At 56.6% G+C, this 23,974-nt stretch overlaps 2 protein-coding genes across 7 annotated transcripts; both read left to right on the top strand.

Moving 5' to 3' along the window:
• The first annotated feature begins 311 nt into the window (after positions 1–311).
• KCNK16 (potassium two pore domain channel subfamily K member 16) lies at positions 312–8,355 on the top strand. Of its 2 annotated transcripts, none has more exons than XM_082731127.1 (5): positions 312–646; positions 3,696–3,810; positions 5,285–5,451; positions 6,303–6,464; positions 6,781–6,992. In XM_082731127.1, the coding sequence occupies exons 1-5, from the start codon at positions 434–436 to the stop codon at positions 6,865–6,867; spliced, it is 744 nt and encodes a 247-aa protein (XP_082587253.1). In that variant the 5' UTR covers positions 312–433; the 3' UTR covers positions 6,868–6,992. The 2 variants fall into 2 exon arrangements, with proteins under 2 accessions (XP_082587253.1, XP_082587252.1); XM_082731126.1 differs by having other exon boundaries at positions 314–646; positions 6,303–6,468; positions 6,781–8,355.
• Positions 8,356–8,709: 354 nt separating this feature from the next.
• Positions 8,710–23,064, top strand: KCNK17 (potassium two pore domain channel subfamily K member 17). 5 transcript variants are annotated; one of them, XM_082731125.1, is made up of 6 exons: positions 8,710–9,125; positions 12,191–12,305; positions 16,972–17,132; positions 17,425–17,665; positions 18,075–18,250; positions 21,314–21,421. In XM_082731125.1, exons 1-6 carry the CDS (start codon positions 8,853–8,855, stop codon positions 21,338–21,340), a joined length of 993 nt encoding a protein of 330 aa, XP_082587251.1. In that variant the 5' UTR covers positions 8,710–8,852; the 3' UTR covers positions 21,341–21,421. The 5 variants fall into 5 exon arrangements, 4 of the variants coding, with proteins under 4 accessions (XP_082587251.1, XP_082587249.1, XP_082587248.1 ...); XR_014311913.1 differs by lacking the exon at positions 18,075–18,250 and adding an exon at positions 22,243–22,353 and having other exon boundaries at positions 8,711–9,125; positions 21,314–21,474; XM_082731123.1 differs by lacking the exon at positions 21,314–21,421 and adding an exon at positions 22,243–22,477 and having other exon boundaries at positions 8,711–9,125.
• Positions 23,065–23,974: the final 910 nt, after the last annotated feature.

The raw sequence follows: 23,974 nt of genomic DNA, 5'->3' as shown, positions 1-23,974 counted from the left end.
CCTGAAGCATTATGGATGAAAAGCTGGGGGCTGCGGAGGGTACCCCTTTAGACCAGGGCAGAACAAGGGGGAAGCATTTGATTTGGTCCAGAAGTACCCATCCAACCTAGAGGCCAACGACAAGGCAAGATGACCTCAGGAGGACCCTATAGGTCTCTTTGAGGGGTCCATGCCACTGACTTGTGCTCTGCATGGTGGAAAAAAAAAAAAAAAAAAGGGCTGGTTGGGGGTGGCAGGCCTGTTTGCACTGGAGGCACTTAGCGCAGCCAAGCTGAGCCGCACTGTTCAAACAGACTCCCCGGCCTTTAGACAGCTGTGCTGAGGAGGACGAGAAGAGCAACGCAGGCAGGAGGCTGGACGCGGGTCCCTGCGCACGTTCCACCTCTCCTCCCACAGGCAGCCCCCCAGGCCCCAGCAGCATCCTGGCCACACCATGCCCCGAGCCGGGCTCTGCAGCTGCTGGGGAGGCCGGGTGCTGCCCCTGCTGCTGGCCTATGTCTGCTACCTGCTGCTCGGCGCCACTGTCTTCCAGCTGCTGGAGAAGCAGGCGGAGGCTCAGTCCAGAGACCAGTTCCAGTTTGAGAAGCTGCGCTTCCTGGAGAACTACACCTGCCTGGACCAGCGGGCCCTGGAGCAGTTTGTACAGGTGAAGGGGAGAGGCTGGTATGGGATGGCGGGCGGAGTGCGGGTTCTCACGGCAGGTCCAGAGCTGCCCCCCAGGGGCCGGTGCCCTGTTCAGACGCAGCGCATGCCGGCTGAGCCCTGGGCTGGTCCAGAACCAGATTGCCATGCCGCATTGAGCCAGCTGCTTCCACCCGCTGGCCCCAAACGTCCTCCTCTGCAAGGTGAGGAGAATGACCTCACGTGAGCTGCAGACGTTTACAGCAAATCAAAAGCACCTTTTTAAGCTGACACTCGCGGCATAAACGTGAACTACGTGTCAGTGGTATCAACATCACCAATTTCCTTCTCCCACACTCTGCCCTTCCCCTCTCCCAACGGCACGGCTGCTAATCCTGCTGGCCTCTCCCTGCTCACACCCGTGAGGGCTGACCACACGTGAGGGCTGTGGTGGCGGGAGACACAGATAGATGGGGAACCGGGGCCAGGGAGACAGCCCCAGCAACATGTCCTTAGAGGGAGGTCTCTGGTGGCAGAGCTGTTCCCTCCACCTGACCTGGGCCCCTTCTGCTTCCCTGCACAAACTCTGGGGCCCCAGCACCCTCTCATCAAGAAGCAAGGCAAAATCACAGTGATGGCCTTGGAGACCAGGGGGCCCCGTGAATGACAATACCCACCACGAAGGAACAAGCCAAGTGCAGAGTCATCACAAAGACAAATGACACTTAGTGGGCTTGCCAAAAACAGTGGGGAATCCGGGCATCCTGATGGGGTCAGAGCAGTCAAGATGCATCCTCTGGAGTCGAGCATTTTGTATGTGTTTCCTCATAACAACCTATTACATCACTGTCTCCAGTCGGCAGGTGGAAACTGAGGCAGAGAGGGGCGGAGTGTTGGCAAGACTGCAGGGTGAGTGATAGAGACAGATCTCACCCTAGGCCAGATGCTCTTACCATACAAATTAGCATAAGAGCGGGGTTGGGGGCCGGTAGAATAGGGCCTAGAGCAGCGGTTCCTCAAGTGTGGACCAGATGTGACCGCATCACATGGGAGAGTCCTTTGGAAATGCCAGCAATGGCACCTGGCCCCAGACCCTTGGAATCAGCAGCTCTGGGGGCAGCCCAGCAACCTGTCCTTCATCAGTCCTCCAGACCATGCCCATACCCTCAAGATGGAGATGAGATGACATAGAAGATGATGGGTTGGCTGAGTGGTCAGAGAGAGCGTTCTGGAGATGTGAGACCCCTGTCCACGTCTTGCTCCCAGGAAATGAGGATTCTTTGCTCTCCGGCAGTATAGGCCTGGGGCCACGGCACCCCTGTGGGGCTGAGAAGGGCTCTGGAGCCTCCCAAGACCTCAGGGGATAAGGCAGAAGCCCCGGAGTCCATGACACCTCCTCCTCCCTCAGCCTAGGGTTAGAGGCGAAACCCAGGAGCCAGAGGGTGCTAGAAGGATCGGAAGCCGGGATCTAACTAGCTCTGTAAACAGAGGTGGGAGACAACAGGCTTGATGGTAGCCCCAGCTGCTGATTAATGACACCCCGCTCTGGCCTCCTCAGGGAAACCAGGATACCCCTGTCCTCAGCTTCCTGGGGAGGGAGCGTCAGTTGCCAGGGATGCCCGGTTGACAGGAAGAACGCTGGTCTAGAATTCCAGAACACATATTACTGGTACAATCACGAGAGGAAAACGCTGTTAGCAGCACCAGAAGCTGTATTAGAGACTCCTCCATAGGGAAAAGGCCTGGCCCGGTGTCACAGGACTCATGTCTGACTTTCCCAACTACATGTGGATTCTTAGAGAAAAATGGAAGGTTGCACTGGGGGCCCCACCCTCAGTACCCTCGCCAAATCAAGGCCTCTTCCTCAGTAGGATGGAGATCTTCAGGTTGGCTGTGGGAGACAGCTGGGCCCAGGGCAAATGCTGCTCCCAAGGGGGAGGGTCTCCAGGGAGCTAGCGTGTTCCAGAATGTTCCTTCCTGGCCTCTCGGGGTGTGTGGGAAAGGGAGGGAGACCAAAGTCCACATTTGAAGAGACCAGTTCTGCCAAAGTGAAGAAAAGCAGACAGCCTGTGTCATGACTCCCAGACTGGCCCAGCCTACCAGGGCCACCCCACCCTGGCAGGGAGCACGCTCGTGCAGCCAGTGGGGAAAAGGTTCTCACGGGAACTAGAGGCTGGAGTTGCCCTTCCCCCACTGCCTCCTCCTGCTTTGGGGTCTCTATCAAGTGGCAAGGCAGTGCTGCTGCCTGGGACAATGTACGGTGACAGGATGGGACTGGGGGACAGACTGGAGAGGGACCCCGAACCATCTCCAAGAGGCCTGGGCCTAGGGACGCAGGGGCTTTGGTTGAGCCCACAAGCGTTCAGGTTGTGTAACACAGTCAACACATATGCACACACATGCAACTTGGAGAACCCATGCACATCACAGGCATACAACACACCACCCAGAAACATTGCTACACACCCAACCTTTGCCCAGGCCTCTGATGGAATGTCCCTTACCCGTAGTCCCAGGCTGGGAGTCAGTAGGGGGCAGCAAAGAGCAAAGCCGCCCCCTCACCTGGAAGTTCGGAGAACACAGGATTCTAGGTCTCCATCATACACCCTGTTGGGAGGGCAGACCCATGGTTTTCCTGTGGTCCCCCAAACCCCACATTGCCCAGTAAGCCCTTCTGGAAGCATCTGACCTGAAGTCGTCCCACTGTCCTCACAACACACCTACACCTCACCCTCTTGGCCATTGGCAGCATCTCCCACGTGGCCCACCCCATAACCACCCTCTGCCTCCATAGGCCCCGTCTCCCCTTCCCCAGCCCATGTTTACAGCTCAAGTGGCAGTCAGCCCTGGCCCATCGAACAAGCCGTGGATTTGGAATCCAATGACCCTTGACAAGTCGTTTATTTAGCTACTCAGCCAGAGCCCTGGTTTCCTTTCCCACAAAATGGAAGCAAGAGCCTCTAAGAATATCATTAAATGAGATAACAGGAAAGCACCCTGCTTGTCCACCAGCTGATGCCTCTGCTGCCTCCACCTCCAACCCCATCCCAACCTCCCCTCCCCCACCACAACAGGTCATCATGGAAGCCTGGGTGAAAGGTGTGAACCCCAAGGGCAACTCCACCAACCCCAGCAACTGGGACTTTGGCAGCAGCTTCTTCTTCGCAGGCACAGTTGTCACCACCATAGGTAAAGGGTTGGGGTGGGAAAGGGCTTCCCCAAAGCCCCTGTCTTGGTTTGGGTTCCCCAGAGCAGAGGCTGAGACCAGGATATGGTTTGTCTAAGAGATGATGCCAGGAAGCATGAGCAGAGAGGTAGGAAGGCCGGGCAGGAGAGGAGAAAATGCAGCAAAGTTCGCATTGAAGTGCAGGGTCCCAGGGAGGGCCACTGGCCTCACTCCCACCTGGACCCTCTCAGAGGCCAGGCAGAGCTCAGCCTCAGAATGGTGCCCATGAGGGGCGAGGAAGCAGAGCTATTTACCTACCAGCTCCTGCCCTCGCTGGATGAGAGCTGATCCCAGATCAGCTCGGAACTTGCCCATACACCCAGCATACTCTCAGGTAGAGAGAAATGCAGGGACTCGGGATTCAGAGCCACCTGTGTATATAGAAACCGCGCCCCTCCCCCCAGCTGCAGGGGATGCCCCCGGTGTTCCGACGGGACAGGCCATCCAACAGCACCTGCCTAGCACCTACCCCCTCACCTAGAAAACCCACACCACCTCTCCCAAGGAAACCCCAGACCTCCCATATCCAAGGCCTCCCCATCCATTCAATTAAGTTCAATTCCACTCACCTTCCTTGACCTCAGGGGATAACTGTAGCAGAAGGAGTGGAGGGTAGGTAGGGAGGGTACAGACTTGGATCAGATCCAGGCTCAGCCCTCAAGGAGCTTCTAATCCAAGGAAGAAGAATGAGATAAGCACACAAAAAACAATAGTACAAGGCAAAGTAGATAATTAGAGAGGAATGACACAAAGCACTATAAGGAATAACTCCTAGTAGGGAAGAAGATGGTGGCAGTTAAGAGGGCCTCCTAGAGACAGAGTCCTTGGAGATGTGCCTTTCAAACACAAGCAGATTTTTCTTTTTTAAGATTTTTATTTATTTATTTGACAGAGAGAGATCACAAGTAGGCAGAGAGGCAGGCAGAGAGAGAGAGGAGGAAGCAGGCTCCCTGCTGAGCGGAGAGCCTGATGTGGGACTTGATCCCAGGACCCTGAGATCATGACCTGAGCCGAAGGCAGCGGCTTAACCCACTGAGCCACCCAGGCGCCCAAAGCAGATTTTTTTTTAAAGATTTTCTTTATTTATTTGACAGACAGATATCACAGGCAGGCAGAGAGAGAGGAGGGGAAGCAGGCTCCCTGCTGAGCAGACAGTCCGATGGGGGGCTCGATCCCAGAACCCTGGGATTATGACCTGAACCGAAGGCAGACCGCTTTAACCCACTGAGCCACCCAGGTGCCCCCACAAGCAGAATTCTTACAAAGAGAGATCATTCTAGTGGGGTGGGGGGTGGGTGGCGGCAGAGAGAATGTTCTTGGGAACAGAGGAGCTTCCCCTCCACCCCCAGAGGTAGTGGAACACCACTCTGCTCCAGTCTGTGGGGGAGGCCATTCTGAACTCTCCTCCCTATTTGCACACTCCTCCTCCCCCTGCAGGATATGGTAACCTGGCACCCAGCACGGAGGCAGGCCAGGTCTTCTGCGTCTTCTACGCCCTGGTGGGCATCCCACTCAACATGGTCTTCCTCAACCACCTGGGCGCAGGCCTGCATGGCCACCTGGCTACCCTGGAGAGATGGGAGGAGCAGCCCAGGCGCTCCCAGGTAGGGCCCTTCCCACTTCCAGCCCTGCCACAATGGGGTCAGTTGCAGGTTGACACCAAGATACAGTTTGACAGGCAAGGTCCTAAGGGTCGATGCCTGTGGAAGAAAGGGCCCTGCAGAGGGAGAAGGTGAATTGTGATTGGGCTGGAATGAAGACTTGGACAGCCCCCCCTCCCCGGAGTTCAGCATGGTATGTGTGGCCATTGGAGTTGGCCCCACAGGGGGCTGAATTGGCCAGGGGTTTATTCCCTGGTGTCCATCAGGCACATCCTGGGAAGGGTGTGCCCTTAAGCCAGGCAGTCCTCTGTAGCCAAGGGCCACCTCCGAAGAACTGAGAGCTGGAGGCCACTGGTTGAAGGCTGGTCAACAAGGCTTTCTTTGCAGGGGGATCTGGGTGGCACATCCTTGAGGTCATCACAGAGCTCCAGCACCTCCCCTTGTGGCTGAAAATAAGCTCCAGGCCACCCAGCACACCCCCAGTGCCCACCAGCTTGGCCAGCATGCAAAGCCAGGCGCATGAAGGAAAGCCAAGGTGCAGAGGAGTCTGGGATAGTTCAGATCAGAGTCCCCGTGGGCCTATCCAAGTGTGATCTCTAGGCCCAGAGGAGTCTCCAGATTCCAGCCTGACCCACTAATGAAATCCCTCTGACCAAATATTTCCCCGGCCTGGGCAAGAGCGCACACACATAGTACAACCCCTACCCCAAAGTTCTGCAGGCAAGGAGGGGACATAGCTGTGGTCTAGCTCCATTCCCAGATTTGTGTCCGCCCACTCCCCCCCACACACACACACAAATACACAGTCCTGGGGCCTTCCAAGTAGACTGAGAGGCAGACTCTCTCTCTCCCAGCTGCTGCAGATCCTTGGCCTGGCTCTGTTCCTGACCCTGGGGACGCTGGTCATTCTCATCTTCCCGCCCATGGTCTTCAGCCATGTGGAGGGCTGGAGCTTTGGGGAAGGCTTCTACTTTGCCTTCATCACTCTCAGCACCATTGGCTTCGGGGACTATGTTGTTGGTGAGAACAAGGCGGTCACACAGCTCAGGGTGGGGGCCACGGGGATTCAGGGGATGGGGAGATGTCTGCAGGTGGTAACCATTGAGCATCAGATCGTCCCTGGGTATCCGGGGGAGACCAGCGGTTGGTGAGGCTGCTGAGGATTCTAACAGCCTTAGACATCTGCGGCCTGGGACACATGGCCCTTTCCCCAGGGGAACCCCACTACAGACCCTTGTTATGGAGAGACTGGCGGGGACCCCTATGGAACCTGGGGCGATGGGGATTGTGCCCTCGGATCCCTGGCATGTATCATGTCTCGTTCCCTGCCAGGCACCGACCCCAGCAAGCATTACATCTCCGTGTACCGGAGCCTGGCCGCCCTTTGGATCCTCCTGGGCCTGGCATGGCTGGCGCTGATCCTCCCACTAGGCCCTCTGCTTCTGCACAGGTGCTCCCAGCTCTGGCTGCTCAGCAGGGGACTCAGCCTCAAGGACCGGGGAGCCCCCGAGATGGATGGGCTCCCCAGATCTCAGAAGATCCCCATCTCTGCGTGAGGTCTCCAGGGGCTTCAGGAGCCCTTCCCTCTTCCCCAAGCCTTGTATGCCTTCCGGACTTCCTGTTCTGTGTCCTTTCCCACTCTCTTCCTAGCCAGGGCTGGTCTCAGGAGCTCTCCAGAGAGCAAAGGAGATGGGTTGCCCAAGCAAGTCACTGCAAGGAGATGTAGGACACAATGAAGGACAGATGTGTGTGGAGTGAGATGTGCATCGTTGTCCCAAAGCTCCTCCCCCAAACATGACCTGGCAAAGTCGAATCCAGATATGGGTCACTCTGGCCAAGTCCCCATCACACCCTCCCTGCATTCCCCCCCCCACCCACCCAGGAGACTTAATCCAGTACAGCAGACAAAGGGTGACTTTATTTTCACCTCACGTGATACATGCACAATGAGCATTTGCCTGCGCGTCCGGCAGAGTGCCAGGCTCTGGGGGCACAACAGTAAAAGATCTCACTCTCTGTGTGCGTTTCATCCACTGGAAGGACTAGACAAGCAGAGACGCCCCAACCCAGTGCCCCAAATGGGGTAGGGGGGTATGACAAGAGCCCATAGGAATGGCTGGCAGGGACCATCAAGGAGAGAGGCTGGGCAGGGACTTTGGAGCACCTTCTGCAAACACAGTATCTGCCCTCAGGAAGCCAGCAGCTGCTTTTCCAACCTGCCAGCAACCCTTGCCTAGAGGTCTGGAGCCAGCCGTCCTTCAACAAGGAGGAGCTCTTGGATGTCCCACCTACCTTCCGGAGTATGGCCTCCCCTGGCTCCTCAGGGCACCCCTTAGCCTCATCACCCCTTCTGAGTGCCTGTCCTAAGAGCTTTCCAAACACAGCCTGGGAAAACAGGGAGCCAGCAGATCCCAAGAGATCCCCAGGAAACGAGCTCCGTGGAGGACTGGCCTCCTTCGGGAATGTGCTCTGCAACCCTGACCTTTCTCCTGCCAGACTGTGACATCTCTGGCTAGAAGGAGAGGAGAGATTGAGACCAGTCCATCTAAAGCCCAACTTCATCAAGGACTCCAACCTCTGCCCCTACATCTGCCACCAAGGAAGGTCCATAAGTGTCCAGGGGCTCTGGACAGGACTGAGGCAAGGCTGTGACACAGAGAAGGCTCCAGGTGGGACACACAGGGAAGGATCTACAGCAGCAAGAGAGACCAGGTTATAGGTCAGGACTTCCTGATATGGAGAAGAGGCCTGGGAAACGAAGACCCCCAGGGGACTCCTTACATACCCTGCACCCTTCCTCCAGGAAGGGAGTAAGGGGGCCTCTTCAGAATCAGGGAACGACAAGCCCACTAGTGAAGGATCCTCTTGCCTCCCAAGTTCATAGACAAGTGGGGATCAACTGGGGTTCCTCACCTTTGGGTACACAACAGAAAGAAGAGTGTTACAAGAGATCCAGGGAGACTCCACAGGCGGCAAGTCCTTGGTGATAGTCCCAGGGTCCAAGAACTTGGGCTGGGGCCCTAAGGCAATAAACTTGGCTTCTACTTTCTCTTCCTCCAACGTGCAGTCTCCAGGAGTCTCTCCCGCTGCTCCCTACAATAGGACAGGCTGGGGCTCCTGGGCCCCTTCATTCTCAGTGCCTGTGGTCACCCCAAGCCCTCCCCTTCTCCCTGAGCTAGGCCTGGGTGGGGAGCACTCCACGCACACTCAAGGCGGGGCCAGATGCCCCACATCTCTGGCTTCATTTTGTCCCTGGGATTGGATCCCTGGCCGGGGCGGGGCCGGGCTGTCCCATTCCCCAGCAAGCCTCCTCCGCTGAGAAAACTGGCCACAGGCAGGCGTCGACCGAGGAGAGGACCAGCCGAGAAGTCCCTAGCCCTTTCTTTCCACCTCAATCCCGGCCCATGGCTCCAGGCCCAGGGCTCCCTGCCTCCCTGGCTCTGTGCAGACCCCGCGCCCCGGCGGCGGCTGGCGACAGGGCGCCGGAGTGCGCGGTACCGGGCACCGTGCTCCTGTTGCTCGCCTACCTGGCTTACCTGGCGCTGGGCACCGGCGTGTTCTGGGTGCTCGAGAGCCCCGCGGCGCGCGATTCCAGCGCGAGGTTCCAGCGCGACAAGTGGGCGCTGCTGCAGAACTTCACGTGCCTGGACGGTCCGGCGCTGGACTCGCTGATCCGGGTCAGGGGCGAGCGGGGCGGGCGAGCGGGGCGGGCGAGCAGGGCGGGCGAGCGGGGCGGGCGAGCCGGGCGGGCGAGCGGGGCGGGCGAGCGGGGCGGGCGAGCCGGGCGGGCGAGCCGGGCGGGCGAGAGGGGGGCGGGGGCACGGCGGGGGCGAGGGGACACGCCAGGCTGCGGCCTGGGTCCGGCCTCGAGCACTGAGGGCACAGAGAGGCGGACGGGGTCGAGGCGGGCAGCCCTGGGCGGGCGGGGGCAGGAGGGTCTGGCTGGAGCGCTGCGAAACGCGTGGCTGCGGCGGCGGGAAGAGGGCGCGGCACGCAGTCAGTCCCCGTCTGGGGCCGAGAGGGCACGACCTGTCCCGCGGAGAGGGTTGCCAGGCCCAACACCAGAATTTGAGCGTGGGGACCGCAGGGGGCGCACCGACTCGGGGCCGGGGCCCGGGCCGGGGCCGGGGCCGGCAGGGCTTGCCTGGTGCGTCCGCAGCTGGGCCCGGTGATCGTAGGGCGGGGGAGGTGGCGGGGTGAGGGTCCCAGCAGACCCGCACCGCAGGGGTCGCACTGCACGCCAAGGATGGAAGGGCAGGCCTGAGCCCTTGCGCAGAGTGCAAACATGCGAACTGGGGGCGAGGAGGGCAGGGGGCGACGAGCACTGTCTGAGGATGCGCTGAGTGGGAGTCGGGAGGGAAAAGTTCAGGGCGCACTTGTCCCAGCGGGTGAGTGGGATGGGGACGGGAGCCGGAAGTGCGCAGACCGCTCGGAGAGAAGCAGAGACAGACACGGGAGCGCTCTTTGACTGATCCCGCTCTATTCCGGGTCTTCGGACTCAGGGACTGGACGTGTCCGGCCACGCACTACTGAGCGGCTGGCTGGGGGACCCAGCGGGGCGTGGGCGAGGGGGAAGGCACAGGAGGGTTCCTGAGAAAGAGGGGGCATTGCAGATGGATGGAGGTCCCCTTCCATTCCGGGCAGGCCACACCCGACTGGGACCCGCCTAGAATTGGGTGCTTTAACGTCCTGGGACGTTTGTGTCCCCGGACCAAGCCCCAAAAGCCCGCCCATTTTCCCGCAGTCTCAACGCCGCCTCCATCCAGGCAGGGTCTGAGTCCCAGGGCTGCCAATCCAAAGCCAGTTCCCAGAAGGTCGCAGGGAAACGTTTCTGGGTGGAAAGTGACCGGGCATTGGAGCAGTGGTAGAGTCCTGAGGCCTTGCACTGGACTGATTGGGCAGCGGAAGGACTGTCTCTGCTAACGGCCTGTTGTCGCACCTCTATCCCCCAACGTCTACACTTTCACAAATACAGCGGCACTGCCTGGTCCCCTATGCTGGGCAGCACCCCCTTAGCAGAGGTGGGGGGCCTCCCTTACCTGCCACAGGGGCCCAGGGAGGCTGACAGTGATGGCAATGATAGCCGGGAGTGCTTCTGTGGAGCACCGGCTGTGTGCCAAGCATTGTTCCAGGCAATTAATTCCTATTTACTCCTTCCATCCTCACCTACCTAACCAGTAGGTACCATTTTATCATCCCATTTTCAAGATGAAGAAACTGAGACTCAAAGAGATTAAATACAACTATATGGCTGCATAGCCAGGGAGCTGGGCCTGTTAACCACCAAGATGGGGTTCAGTGCAGATCTGTGGGAGGGGTTCCCCAAAGCTCCCACATGGCCTTCATCTCCTTACCTTCCCCTTCAGCCCCTCTGCTCCCCTCTGCTACTTCACCCCACTTCAAGCATCCCGTGGCTTCCATCATCCCCAAGATAAGGATTGGGCGTCTCTAGCCCAGACCTCCCCCTGAGTACCGACAGATACAGGCAGCTTCCCCAGATTCCCCCAACGTCAAGAGCAAGCAGCCTGCCTCCTCCCAGCCCTGCGCCTCCATCTATTCCAAATCTCTGTCTTTGGCCCCACGTCCACACACTCTCACAGCGGTCCTAAAGGCTTTCCTCACTGCCCACACCAGATGGGGCCAGCGTCCCAGGCTTCTGAGTATCTCCTCTCTGTTCCTCCTGGGCCACTCAGGGCCAGGGTGCAGGCGACTTGCTCCTGCAAGTGTCTCTCTGCTTCTGGCCTGCTCACACCTCTGCTGCCAGCTGCCAGGGAACACACAAACCAGATCTTGCTTCCTCTTTGCTGGGTGAACTTGGGAGAGGCCTGCTGCCCCATCCCTGGCATGGCATAGCCAGGCACGTCCTGGTTCCCAACGGCCTTTCCGTCTCCCTGTACTAGATCCCAGCTACAGTCCTGCCTCGCAGGCTCTGCCCCTGCTGTCCCATCTCCCCTGAATGTCCTTCCATCAGGAGCAGTCCCTTGTGTCCCTCAAAGAAGGCCCGACTAAAACATCACCCATTCCATGAAGTCTTCTGCCCCTACCCCCATCAGAATGAACACCTTTCCTCTCTGCATTCCTATATTCCTATTATTATATTTGTAACCATGACGATCATGGCAACCCCTCACACTTACCATACACCGAATACCTCATTTAACCCCCACACAACTCTGTGAAGGAGGTGATATTAGCATTCCCATTTTACAGATAAGTAAACTGAGGCCCGGAGAAGTTGGGTATCTTGTCCAGGATCATGCAGCTCTACTGCCTTAATGCCCAAAGCATTAAGGGGAATCTGCACTGTATTAGTTAAGTCTGTCCCTGTCCCCCTGAGGACTGAGGCCCTGGTTCTTACATCTCTGGGTCCCCTAAGACACCAGGTATCCTGCCTGGCACTGCTTGTTGCAAGGATGGGGCAAGCAGGGGAGGGGGGAACAAATGGCGTTCTTCAAGCTGGTGAGACACCCTGAGCTGACCTGGGCTCTAGGGCAAAGAAGGGAAGAAGCTGTCCCCATGGCCCCTGCACCCGGGGAGGCCCTGGGTGGAGGGAAACAGCCTCCCTGCCCTGGAAGGGCTGAGATCGAAGAGTGGTTGTGAGGAATGTCTGTGAGTGTTTGTGTGTGCGTGTGGATGTATGTGCACACTCATGCACATGTATTCATGCACACATGTGTATATGTTTGGGGGAAGGGGCCCAGTTGCCCCCAGAGCCTAGTGGTCACTGCAGCCTCTCCCCCAGGGCATCATCCAAGCATACCAAAATGGGGACATTGTCCTTGACAACACCACCAGCATGGGGCGCTGGGAGTTCATGGGCTCCTTCTTCTTTTCCGTGTCCACCGTCACCACCATTGGTAAGAGTGGATGGGGCTGGGGAGGCTGGCCTCCCCTTACAGGATGGGGGACAGGGGACCAGTGCCTTTTGGAGGGGTCCCTAGGGCCCCGTGACTCCAAGTGTAGCTGGCCCTTGCAGTGTGGCCACTGCCTATGGGCAGAATCCTGGGGTCCCCTTGGATCTGTGGAATCCGATTCTGCATTTCACCACAGTCTCCACGAGGCTTGTGCACAACACTCAAGTTTAAGAGGCACTTCCCTGGAGGGTTCTGCCTCACACAACCTCTCGGGAAGCAGAGGGTCACCCCTGTGCAGCAGTAAAATTGCCTCTTGGCTTTATAAGTGTCCCAAGCCAAGCCCACCCAACACGGAGCCCAGGGGTGGAGGCGGGGGGCAAGGGAAAATTGGGAAGGAAGGAGGGGTAGAAATCCATAAAGAGCCTTTCCACACCCTATTCTCGGCATTGGGAAAATGTGGCCATTCCTGGAGGCCTCACCCCAGCTCCTCACCAGCACCCCCAACCATCTCCAAGCCCCCTTTCTCCCTCTCTCTCTCCCATTTCCCAACCCTACCTTCAGGAGGGCAAAGGTAGAACTTGTTCTGGGATGTTAGATAGGATAAGAGAAAAGCAGCCTAGGTCCCTCCAGCTCTGAAACCCAGGAAATAACTCAAGTCCAGAGTCCCAAGCCCCGGGGGGGTGGCGGGGGTGGGGGGGAATGGTCACCTTGCCCTGCATGACACTGGACATACCACCAGGTGGCAGGCTAACACCACGGCTGGCCAGGGCCACCTCCACACCTCCACCAGCTCTGGGCCAGCCAGGATCCTCTCCCCAGCAACCAGTGTCCCAACTTCTGTCCTCCCCAGACGACCAGACCAGAGCCAGGCAGGAAAACCCAGACGATTCTGCATCTAGTTTAAACCAGCAAATACTACTTGGAAGCAGGTCTCAGGGCTCTTCTCCACCTTGAGGCAAACATGCTTGGTAGGGGACCTCTCAGACTCCACGAACCCTGTGACTCTGGAAGGACTAGCCAAGATGGCATTTATTCCTCTTTACACCCCCTGGGCCTAATACAAGGCCCCGCATACAATGGGCACCCAACAAACACTGACACAGTTAATGAATTCCAAAAATACCCATTCCACCTGCATTCCTTGAGTCCCAGGGCTGGAGGGGACTCCTTGAGTTCCAGGGGATTTGGGGGCTCTGTGGGAAGCCCTCCCAATCATGGGGGTCTTTATTCTCTAAACCCTGCACCTCCTACATCCTTTGCCTGAGGCCTGGGACTTTGGCCCACCGAATTCCGAATTCCAAATTCCTAGTTTAGCAGCCTGTCCCTTCCTCTTTACTCAGCCTGAGCCAGCTCTCTCTGAAGGGAAGGACAGGGGAAGGGGGAGCCCACCCCACACTGCACATACAGTCTACTTGTTGTGGGGGCTCTTTTACAACTGAGATTTCATTTTGTCCATATGACCCCGCCTCCAAGGACAGGGCTTATTATTTTCATGTCATAGAATAGGAAACTGAGGCACGCAGAATTTGCTCAGTTTCTCCAAGGCCACGTAACAGTGAACAGCAGAGGTGGAATTTGAAACCCAGCTGGAGGACAATATTGCTCTTTTCAGTACTGTAAGCCTTTAGAAGGTTTACAAGATAGAGTGGGAATTCTAAACAACAGAAAGAAAGAGGAAACTATTCTGCGATGGACAGTAGGGAAACTCATGACCCTGGGATTCTGACCACACACGCACGAGCACGAGGAGGGGATGCAGAGAGAGGAGGAGGAGGGCAGAGACAGGAAACAGGTACCTACGGAACCCTCCACAGGAAAAGGAAGGGATAATCCGAGAGATACAGCAGAGGACTGCCTCCTTGGGGTCCCTCGGGCCCTGAGTCCAGCACCCTGTAAAGGCTGTTACTTTCCAAGACCCAAAATGAAATAGGGTCTGACGGGGCCTTGAACACTTCTAGACCAGCCAGACGGGCCTGAGCCGTCACATTGTCCATCGCCTATGAACTGCATCCCTGGCTTGCTCATCCGTTCACTCATCCAGCCATGCGGTAGCTGTGGGAGCCCGACATTTCTGGGGAAACGATGAGGAGAGGAAACCGGCAAGTTCCCGCCCTTGGCGGATGGACATTCTAGTGCAAGAGGACACCCAAGAAACAAACAGATACATAGACAATATTCAGGGAGTGAGAGGTGCTTCAAGAAAAATAATGCCAGGTAAGGGGGTCTGATAGTGATAGGGACTACTGTATATGGAGTGGCTATCAAAGGCCTTGCTGGGACAGTAAACTTGAAGCAGAGACATGAGCAAAATAAGGGAGAAAGCCATGTGAATACCTGGGGAAGCAAATGCAAGGGCCCTGAGGTAGGAGTGTGGCTGGTGGGCTTGGACAACAGGAAGGAGGACAAGGTGACTGGAAGGTGTTGGAAATGAAGGCTGACTTTGGACAAGGTGCAGGGCAGCCACACAAGGCCTTCTCAGGATGTCCTGGGTCTGGACTAGCAATGGGAAAGAGGTGATAGGTGGGAGGCCTGCTGAAGTGGGATGTGGCTTAGCTGGAGTGGTGGACTCCAAGCATGGAACAGGCAAGTGCAGCTTCAGTGGTGTCCGCTGACTGCGCTGACCTAGGGCTGGCTGAGAAGGATGGGAAGGAGAAAATTCACTTAATGTCAGTCTGAAGAAAGGTGGGAGCTTCATGGGAGTGGGGAGGATCCTCCCAGATTTGGAATCTAAGTGCCACCATTCCATGGTTAGAAAGACCCCCAGGGACAGAGGGTACTTGGTGGGGGGACCCACAGTCAGAGGAGGGGGGTCAGGAAGGAGTCAGGCAGGGAGGTTTACTGAGACACTTACCTCTCCCTGGATGCCCAGAGAGAGTTCCCTCCTTTAGGTGAGGGATCCTAGGAAGGCCAAGAGATGGAGGATGCTTGCGGCTCTAGAGGTGGCTGCTGATGTCCTCAGACCAGTGGAGTTGGGTCACCATCCATTCATTCACAAAACAAACATCCATTTAGCACCATCTGCATGCTAGATGCTTAAAGGGGGCCCCTTCTTATCTGACACACCTCCATTGCCTCCTTTTGTCCCATAGCACACTGCGAGGTACATGTCCACCTCCCCACCTTACAGACAAGGACACAGAAGCTCAGAAAGGTCAAGCTGCTTGCCCAAGGTCCCACAGCCTTCAAGGGCTAGAGCTGGGTTTCAAACCCAGGAAGCACCTCTGATTCCAAAGCCCGTGTCCTAGACGAGTGCATGCTTTGGCTACTCTTGAGACTATGATGTCTGAGACCCCTCAGTAAGGTGAGGGTGGGGTAAACCACCAATGCAAGTAAGCATGAGGCATGTGAGGGTGCTGACCCAGTCGGGGGGTGGGGGGAGGCCAGGCAGGGTGCAAGACAGCTGTTCATCTATTTACTCATTCATTCCTGTATCATTCATTCATTCATTCATTCTGAATCATTCAATACACATTCGGTGAGCACCTACGGGGTATCAGATCCTGGGCCAGTTGCTGAGAATATAAAGCTGATTATGACTCAGCCCGTGCTTTTGAGGGGCGTATGAACTTTGAGGATGGCAGGCTTGGAAACAAGTCGTCCTCATACAGCGGGTTACCCTCCAAGCTGCCAGAGTGCTGGGAGGAGCCACTTCAAGGGAGTCACCATCGACAGACAGGCAAGGAGGGATGCACACTCTTGGTAGAGAGAGAGTCATGCTCAGAACACAGAGGCACAAAGGAGTCTGGGGGTACAGCAGGGCAGGAGAATGGCCGGAACTGGAAAAGTGGGGGACCAGATGAGCTTGGAGATAGGCTGGATGAGACTTTGGGCTTTCCTCAGCAGACTCCAGAAATGATGACAGCTCGTAACCTGGGAAACGATAGCATAAGGCTCGCATTTCAAACAAGATAGGACGGTGGTGCTGACCAAGAAGTGGGGGAACAAAGCTGGAGAGGAATGACAGGGAAGGAATGCCCAGACTGATGGACTCCCTTGGGGAACACCTTCCCATCCCTTATCTTCATGACAAAGAAGATAGCCAACCTCCACCTCCCCCAGGGCACCTGGCGGTCCATCCACCACCCCTCACTCACCCCTGAGGGGCTCAGAGGGAAGCCCAGGTGTGTTAGTGAGGGCCCTCTGGAAATCAGGTATCAAGACAGAATCAGATGTACAAGAGATATATCGGGGGAAGGGAAGGAGGTCTTTGAAGGATGAAGAAGGAGCCAGAGGCAAAGATGGTGGGAGCCCTCATAACCCCCCAGCTACATGAGCCAGGGACACCCAGCCTGGGGGCCGCGCCCAGAGGCAGGAGCCTGGAGGCAGCAGGGCGGAGGCTGGAATGGTGTCTGTCCCTGAGGGGCAGCATCTGGAAGCTTCAAAACCTTCTGTGCCCCTGTGCACATCCTTCTGTCTGTCCACAGAGCGGGAAATGAAGGGAGAGAAGGGAGTTTCGCTCACACTGCTTAGCCTCCTGGAGCTTCCGTTTTCCAGTCTATAAAACATGGGGCGTCATCTCCACTTGGAAGGCTGGTTGTGAGGGGGCACTGAGGGAAGGTAGGCACAGTCGTGGCCAGTAAATACGAGCTGCTCAGTCTGGAGGGGGTGGGAGTGAGGGTCCCTGGGGATGGAAGGGGCCCCTGAGGTGCCTCCGTCTTGCCTCACTCAGGCTATGGCAACCTGAGCCCCCGAACGATGGCCGCCCGCCTTTTCTGCATCTTCTTTGCTCTCCTGGGGATCCCGCTCAACCTCGTGGTGCTCAACCGACTGGGGCATCTCATGCAGCGGGGAGTGCAGCGCTGTGCCCGCAGGCTGGGGGGCGCCTGGCAGGTGAAGGGGCTGTGGGGGTGAGGGGAAGGGTGGGTTCCTTCCAGGATGAGCTAGGTCCTGGGAATCGGGGGCACAGGGGAGCTGGGGTTACTTATGGGAAACAGGGTTCCTGGGGGGGCAGGTGTGGTGGGATTGGAGGCCACTGCCCAGAAGGGTACAAGCCAGCCAAGATCTTGCCCGGGAACCTGGAGAACTTAGGGTAGGTGGAGGGACCCCAAGGGCAGCGCCTTCCTCCCGGCAGGGGCTGTTTATCCTGCTTCCAGCTCAGGACCACTCCCCACCCCCACCCCAGGCTGTCTGTTCCCCCCAGCACTGGCTAGAGGCCACACGGGGGCCGGGGTTCTCTGTGCACCCACAGGACCCAACCAAAGCTCCGTGGCTGGTGGGCGCCGGCGCCCTCCTCTCCGGCCTCCCGCTGTTCCTGCTGCTGCCCCCCCTGCTCTTCTGCCACGTGGAGGGCTGGAGCTACGTGGAAAGCTTCTACTTCGCCTTCATCACCCTCAGCACCGTGGGCTTCGGCGACTATGTGATTGGTGAGAGAGCCCTGCAGGCGATGGGAGGGCGGCCTGGATACTCAGCTGCCCTGCGTCCCCTCCCCGCTCCGCCGGCTGGCCCTCGCTATGCACCAGGCCCCGTGGGCGCTCGCGGGCTCCAAGTCCAGAGGACTGGGTCCTTGGCGAGTTCAACCTGCTCTGTCCTGCGATGAGTCAAGGTCCAGCTAAAAAGGGACACCTGGAGTTTGACCCCAGGGCTTGGGGCTGACTGTAAGTCACACTCCCGCCTTCTTGACAGCACTGGAAACGCCAGAGGCTCAGCTATTGTTATGAGCGCCCGCCAAGTTAGGGGAGTCCCTGATCTCCCTCCCTTGACCCTTCCTAGTTCCAGGGTCTGTCCTCCCCATTCACCCTGCCCCATGAAATGCCAAGATTCCCACCCTCCCAGGGAGAGGGGCCATATGTTCCACACCACAGACTGCAGAGACTAGGCAGGAAGAGTCTGGAAGACTTGGGAAATGCCAGCACCACCCTCCCACCCCCACCGGCCTCCACTGGAATACAATTAGCAGACAAACTCTGAATGCCCAGCAAAGAAGGGCTGTGTGGTCCAGAAGGCCCAAGGTGAGGTTCAATCAATGGGCAAGGTGAGTGGCCCAGAGGCCACCGGCCTTGCATAATAAAGCTGGGGCAGGTGCCCAGCAGGTGGCGGTGGAGGGACATTCTGTGGGGCGGCAGGGCCGAAGGGGCCCTCCATGCAGCCTCATTGGCCCTCTCTGCTGCCCCCATCCTGCCGCCCCCTGGCAAGGTTCCCCACAGGAGCAGTGACCACTGGTACCACCAGCACTCTGGTCGCAAGGGACTCTGCTCCCTCCCTCAGATCCCTGGCCCTCAGTTAGGGAAGAGGCCCTGTTCTTCCCATCTTTAAGAGTCCTGAACCCAGCCTAGAATATTGAAATAAGGTCTTACAAAAGTAACAAGCAGCTAGCTCATCAAGGGACCTAGAGTGACAGTTGTTACACATATTTTCCTGAGAAGGAAGCGGAAGCTCCGAGAGGCCAAGCCATTTGCCCGAGACTGCACAGCTAGCTCAAATTCTGATCCATGGACTCCCAAGCTCATACTCTTTCCAGACCACCTCACACGTCCCCTCTCTGGGCCTTAGTGTTCCTATGTATAAAATGGGCGACCTGGCTAGGTGATGGCCTCCTCACCTGTGTGCAGGCCCCCCTTCCCTGAACCTCTCCTTCCTTAGGTAGAAGGGTCCTGTGTCAGCCACATTCTGTCCCTTCCTGATATCCTCCATCCTGGGAGGAAGCCTGTTGCTCTGGAAGGAAATCTTTGAGAAGATTTCCTCCAGCCGGGTACAGTCCCATTCCTATCCTCAAAGTGAAGAGATGTGTCTGAGGAGAGCTGAGCCCACTGGCTCCAAGGACCGCATCTACCCCCCGAACAGCTCAGAGAGCAATTCTTGGATCTGTCCTCTCTTCTCTGTTCCCACGGCCATCTCCTTAGACCAGGCAGGACTGGTTACGTAGATTGGGCAATGCACAACCCTAAGGGGTTGCCATTCACACAGAGCACAATGGAACGGCACCTGTGGATTTGTGCAGCCTATATCTTTGTCTCCCCGCCTTGGCCCTTGGGGCCTTTAAAATTGACAGGTGCTATCATGTCACCTAGCCAGCTCCTCTAAAAACCTTCAGTGTTTTCCCATAGTCTTAGGATAGAGTCCAAACTCCATGCCTTGGCCTATGAGGGCCCCCTCTGTGGCTAAGCCCTGCCTCTCTCTCTTCTCTGAGCCCTCCCTCTTCTACGCTGCACCGGGGCCACCAGGGGCTCAGCTGGAACAGCCTCAACCCGGGCATATGAGATGTGACAGGTCCTGCCTCCCTCACCACCAGAGCTCAGAGCATAAAACTCGGGATTTGCCCCAGTGGTAATCCTAAATCCAGGAGGCCTGCTGCTCTGAGGGTATCCAGTGCAAGGAGAGGGGAGGGAAAGTGGGACCAGGAGTCTTTGCTGCAGTCTTTTCATGCCTACTGATCAGCAGGTCCCCCAAAGTTTGGTCCAGGGTGGGGATAGCTGAAAGCAGTCTCCCCTGGAAGCCTCTATGGGGCTGAAGGGGCATCTCTGTGAGGACGTCCTCAGGTGCCACAGTCCCCTGAGGCAGGGTGGGCAGGAGGAGGGGCAGCTCTCTGTAGACACAAACACCCTGGAAATGGGCCTCCAGCAGCATTAAGGGAGGGCCAGGGACATCCACAAGCCCTCTCTGCGGGAGCAAGGAGGGCTGATCAGGTCAGGTCACTGCTCCCTGTGAGCCACCCTCAGGGGAGTGGCAGGGCCAGGGAGGCTGGAGTATGGGGCAAAGACTTCCCCGAGCGCCCTTCTACCGACATCCTGACTGAGGAGGTCTGGTTCCGATCCACAGGAGGAACTCTTCTAGGCCCCGGGGCAGACCACTCCCACGGAGGGGCACCAGGCAGAGCTGTCCCCTCCACCACATCTCCAGACATTGCCGCTTACTCTGATGCCTTCTGCAGCATGACAGTGCCTTGTGGCAATTGACCACATGGAGAAGCGTTGAGTGCCTCACCTGCAAGGAGAAACTGAGGCCCAGGGAGGGGAAAGGTCCTAGAGCAGGCAAGCCAACAGGACAGACTCTCAAGTCAGGACACCTGTGTTGCAGAATCTTCCACAGCTGAGTGGGGACACACCCCATTCCCACCTCTGCCCTCTGTCTCTCAGTCTTCTCTGTCCTCCACGGACAAGGTCAAACCCTTTCCTTGGATGGGAATGCTGACGTCCATGATCTAGACTTGGGGTGCCCATTGTCCCTGTGTCAGCAACCACCGGGGTACTGTCTTCAAGCCACCCCTTTCTCCCCCGAAGGCTGTGGCCCGAGCAGCACCCCAGTCCCAGCCGCCTGCTCCTCCCCAGCTTCACACCCCCACGTCCCCCAATTGCATTTGCAATTCATTGGAGCGCCTTGCCAGCTGCCAGATCTCCCGCCACTTATGATTTCTTCGGCTAAAACAATGAAATAAAAGGGGAGAAGGACACCTCCTCCCCTTGATTGCCAGGAGCAAGCCGAACTGGTAGATGGCAGGGGGGGAAAGCTGGCTCACTGCTGATCTCATTTGGGACCGTCAGCGGAATCTTGGCCCCATAACCCAATCAGCTTAATCCAATCCTGACTCCCGCCAGGCGGTGAGGTGGAGTCCAGGGCTGCCGGCTCATTCCCGAGCTGGGGCCCAGGAGAGGGACCCAGGCTTGAATGACAGGAACGAGAGGCTACCTCGGGAGCAGCCAGACAGGATGGGGGTGGACAGAGGGGTGGGTGGAACAGGACATCAAGACAGAAAAAGAGATTGAAGAAATAAGACAGATCTCGCCCTTTGAACAAACCCGATCTGATAAGGGAAACAAGATAGACCCCTGGCTAAGAGGGAAAAATTAAGTTATGGAGCAGGCTAAGCCTCCCAGTGACCTCCACCTGTCCCTTCCCTCCACCATTACTGACCCAGTCCTGACTGTGTTGGGGGCACCTGTGTCGGGGTCTAATGGTGAGTAAAACAATCACCCAACTACAGGTCACCTGTTATATGCCAGGCACATTGCTGAAAACCTTAGATATTTGGACCCAATCCTGGAAGGTGGACCTCTTGTTTTCTCTGTTTTATACAGGAGGAAGCCAAGGCCCAGAGAGAATAAGCAGTTTACTCAGCAGAGCACAGGGGCTGGGAGAGAGAGCCCTCCTCATCTCTGGGAGTGAGGGCTAGCTGAGACCTATCTGCAGGATGAGGGGAAGTCAACTAGGCCAAGAGGAATCGGAAATGAAGAGCACTGTGAGCAGGGAGGGGAACATATGCAAAGGCCCTGGGGCAGGACTGATTGTTAGATGGAGAAAGGGGAAGTTCCAGAGTGACAAGCGCAGCACTCAGCAGGAAAAGGTGTGCAAATCAGGCCAGAGGAGTAGATAAGGCCTTTGGGAGAAGAGTTTATGATTTCATCCCAAAAGCCAGTGGCCTGCAGAATAATCATCTTCCCCATTTCCCAGGTGAGGAGCATTCAGACAGATGAAGGTCATACAGCTAGGAAGAACTGAGGCAGGATACAAACTCCACTGGTTCCATCTGTTCTTCCTAAGGCTCCTGGCAAGTTGCCTCTGTTTAGATATGAGGAAACCAAACACAGAGACAGGCAAACAACAGAGAGGGCATTCGAATCTCTTAGAAGACTTATTAAAACACAGATTGCCGGACCTGCCTCCAGAGTTTGCAATGGTAGCTAGAGAGGCTTGACCATTTACATTTCTAGCAAACTCTCAGGTGATGCTGATGCTTCTGGTCCAGTGAATCCACTTTGAGAACCACTGGGATAGACCACAGAGTCTGTCAGAAAGCCCTATAAGAGGAAACTGAGCTTCCAAACCCAAGGTGTCAACCCAGGGAGGCTTCTTAGAGGCCTAAAGAGGTGGCCATAAGGCCAACAATCTCGAACTTGAACCTTGAACTTCCCTTATTCTGCTCATATGCATCAAGCCATGTGTGTCTGTTTCTGTTTGATTATGACCTTCCAAGGCCTCCATCCTCTGACCTTGCCTCTCCCCACAGGGATGGACCCCTCCCGGAGGTACCCACTGTGGTACAAGAATACAGTGTCCCTATGGATCCTCTTTGGGATGGCATGGCTGGCCTTGATCATCAAACTCACCCTTTCCCTGCTGGAGGCGCCAGGGAGATCTTATTCCTGTTACCACCACAGCTCCAAAGAGAACTTCCAGCCCCGAAGCTGGAGGCAGAGCCTGGATGGGGAGGCAGAACCCCATTTACCACAGCCAGGTTGCCATCTGGAGGAGCCTATGGGAATCACACAGCATCCAGAACCCTCTACTCAGGTCTCATGCTGTGGAAAGGATAGCTAGTTCTACTCCAGTATGTGTTCATCTTCTTCCTCAGCACCAAGACCCCTGGTTTTAAGCTTAGCACATGACCACCCAGACTAAAGACTAAGTTCCTTTTTTTAATCTCCCTTTGAGGCTATTTGCAGCTATATGATTAAATTCTGCTCAATAGAATCCACAGAGAAGTATCCTGTGTCACTTAATGAATGTGACTTTTCGCAGCAGGGAGGTATGCTCCTCTTCACTACTTCCTTTTTCTAGTTGGCTGCAATGCTGATACCATGTCTGGAGCTCTGGCAACCACATTGCACCATGAGGTTGAGGCCGTTTGAGATTGGTGATACAGTAAGACAGAAAGAACCTGGGTTCTTTCTATGGTGGATTGCAGAGCTACCATAAGTAAGGTAGAAAGAGCTTCCACAGTAAGATAGAAAGAGCCTGGGTTCTTTCTATGGATGGTTGCAGAGCTACCACAACAAATCTGGACTGAATACCTTCAGACATCATTTATGTGAGAGAGAAATAAATGTCAGTCTTAATGACTATTGTATTGTTTGGACTTTTCTGTCACTCATAGCCGCAGCTAATTCTAATTGACATACATACCCAGAGATAAAGATAGCATCTGAGCCGGGAACATACACAGTGAGATGTTTGTTTCCCAGATGAGTTTGGCCAGGACTCCGTGGTGGAAGGGATGGACTGAAGGCAGAAGTACAAGGCCTCCTCCACCTCCAGAGAACTTCTAGGTAAACTCACTAAAGATTTGCCGATCATTATCAGGGCTGAAATAACCAGCGGCAGCTGGTTCCAGTTTGGCTGCAGAATCCTTGCCCTAGGACTTTCTCACACCGGGAAGGGGTGGGGGGTGGGGAGCCAGGGGCAGGCCAGTGGGCTCCTCCTGCTTCACCCCACCCCACTGCATTTGAGGACTCCAATCACAGTTTGTGAAGCCAGGCAGGCTTTGTGGATGTCATTCAGTATGTAGATAGTCTCACCCTGAGCATTTCTGACTCTCATGTAGGATGCTACTAAGGTGGCACACTCTCTATCACACCGAGGTCCCGGAGCCCAGCCAGGAGCCCCAGTACTGTGGCAGTACTAGCCACACCTGAGGGTCGCCGTGGGCACCTGGGTTCCTGCCCTTGTGGATACCTGTGACTTTGACTCCCTTCCACTGGGCTACATGTGGTGGCACAGGAACCCTGGGGGCTCCATGTGGGCCTCTCCCTGTGGACAAAAACCTCGACCTCAGAGCCCTCCTGGAAGTGGGTCAGGGGCAGCCTTTTGGCCAAGAAAGAAGGAGGGGTTGTTACACCATCCAGCTTACGCCATCTGGCCTGGCCCTAAGTGGACCAAGGCCAGACCCAGAAGCAAACACCAGCAGGTAAACAACAGGGTCCATGCCCTCTTCCTAAGGCCCACAGGCTGGGCAGAGGAAA

This window comes from Mustela nivalis (genome assembly GCF_964662115.1).
Source record: "Mustela nivalis genome assembly, chromosome: 5".
Lineage (NCBI taxonomy): Eukaryota > Metazoa > Chordata > Mammalia > Carnivora > Mustelidae > Mustela > Mustela nivalis.
The sequence above is the reverse complement of the archived record's forward strand: the minus strand, read 5'-3'. Positions and strand labels throughout refer to the sequence as shown.

Excerpts from the sequence above, each read along its gene's own strand:
- KCNK17 (XM_082731122.1), top strand. The coding sequence starts at position 8,853 with ATGGCTCCAGGCCCAGGGCTCCCTGCCTCCCTGGCTCTGTGCAGACCC. Across the intron at positions 12,306-16,971 it reads GTCCACCGTCACCACCATTG|GCTATGGCAACCTGAGCCCC; the intron begins GTAAGAGTGGAT and ends TGCCTCACTCAG. Across the intron at positions 17,666-22,242 it reads CTTCGGCGACTATGTGATTG|GGATGGACCCCTCCCGGAGG; the intron begins GTGAGAGAGCCC and ends CTCTCCCCACAG.
- KCNK16 (XM_082731126.1), top strand. The coding sequence starts at position 434 with ATGCCCCGAGCCGGGCTCTGCAGCTGCTGGGGAGGCCGGGTGCTGCCC. Across the intron at positions 3,811-5,284 it reads CACAGTTGTCACCACCATAG|GATATGGTAACCTGGCACCC; the intron begins GTAAAGGGTTGG and ends CTCCCCCTGCAG. Across the intron at positions 5,452-6,302 it reads AGCAGCCCAGGCGCTCCCAG|CTGCTGCAGATCCTTGGCCT; the intron begins GTAGGGCCCTTC and ends TCTCTCTCCCAG.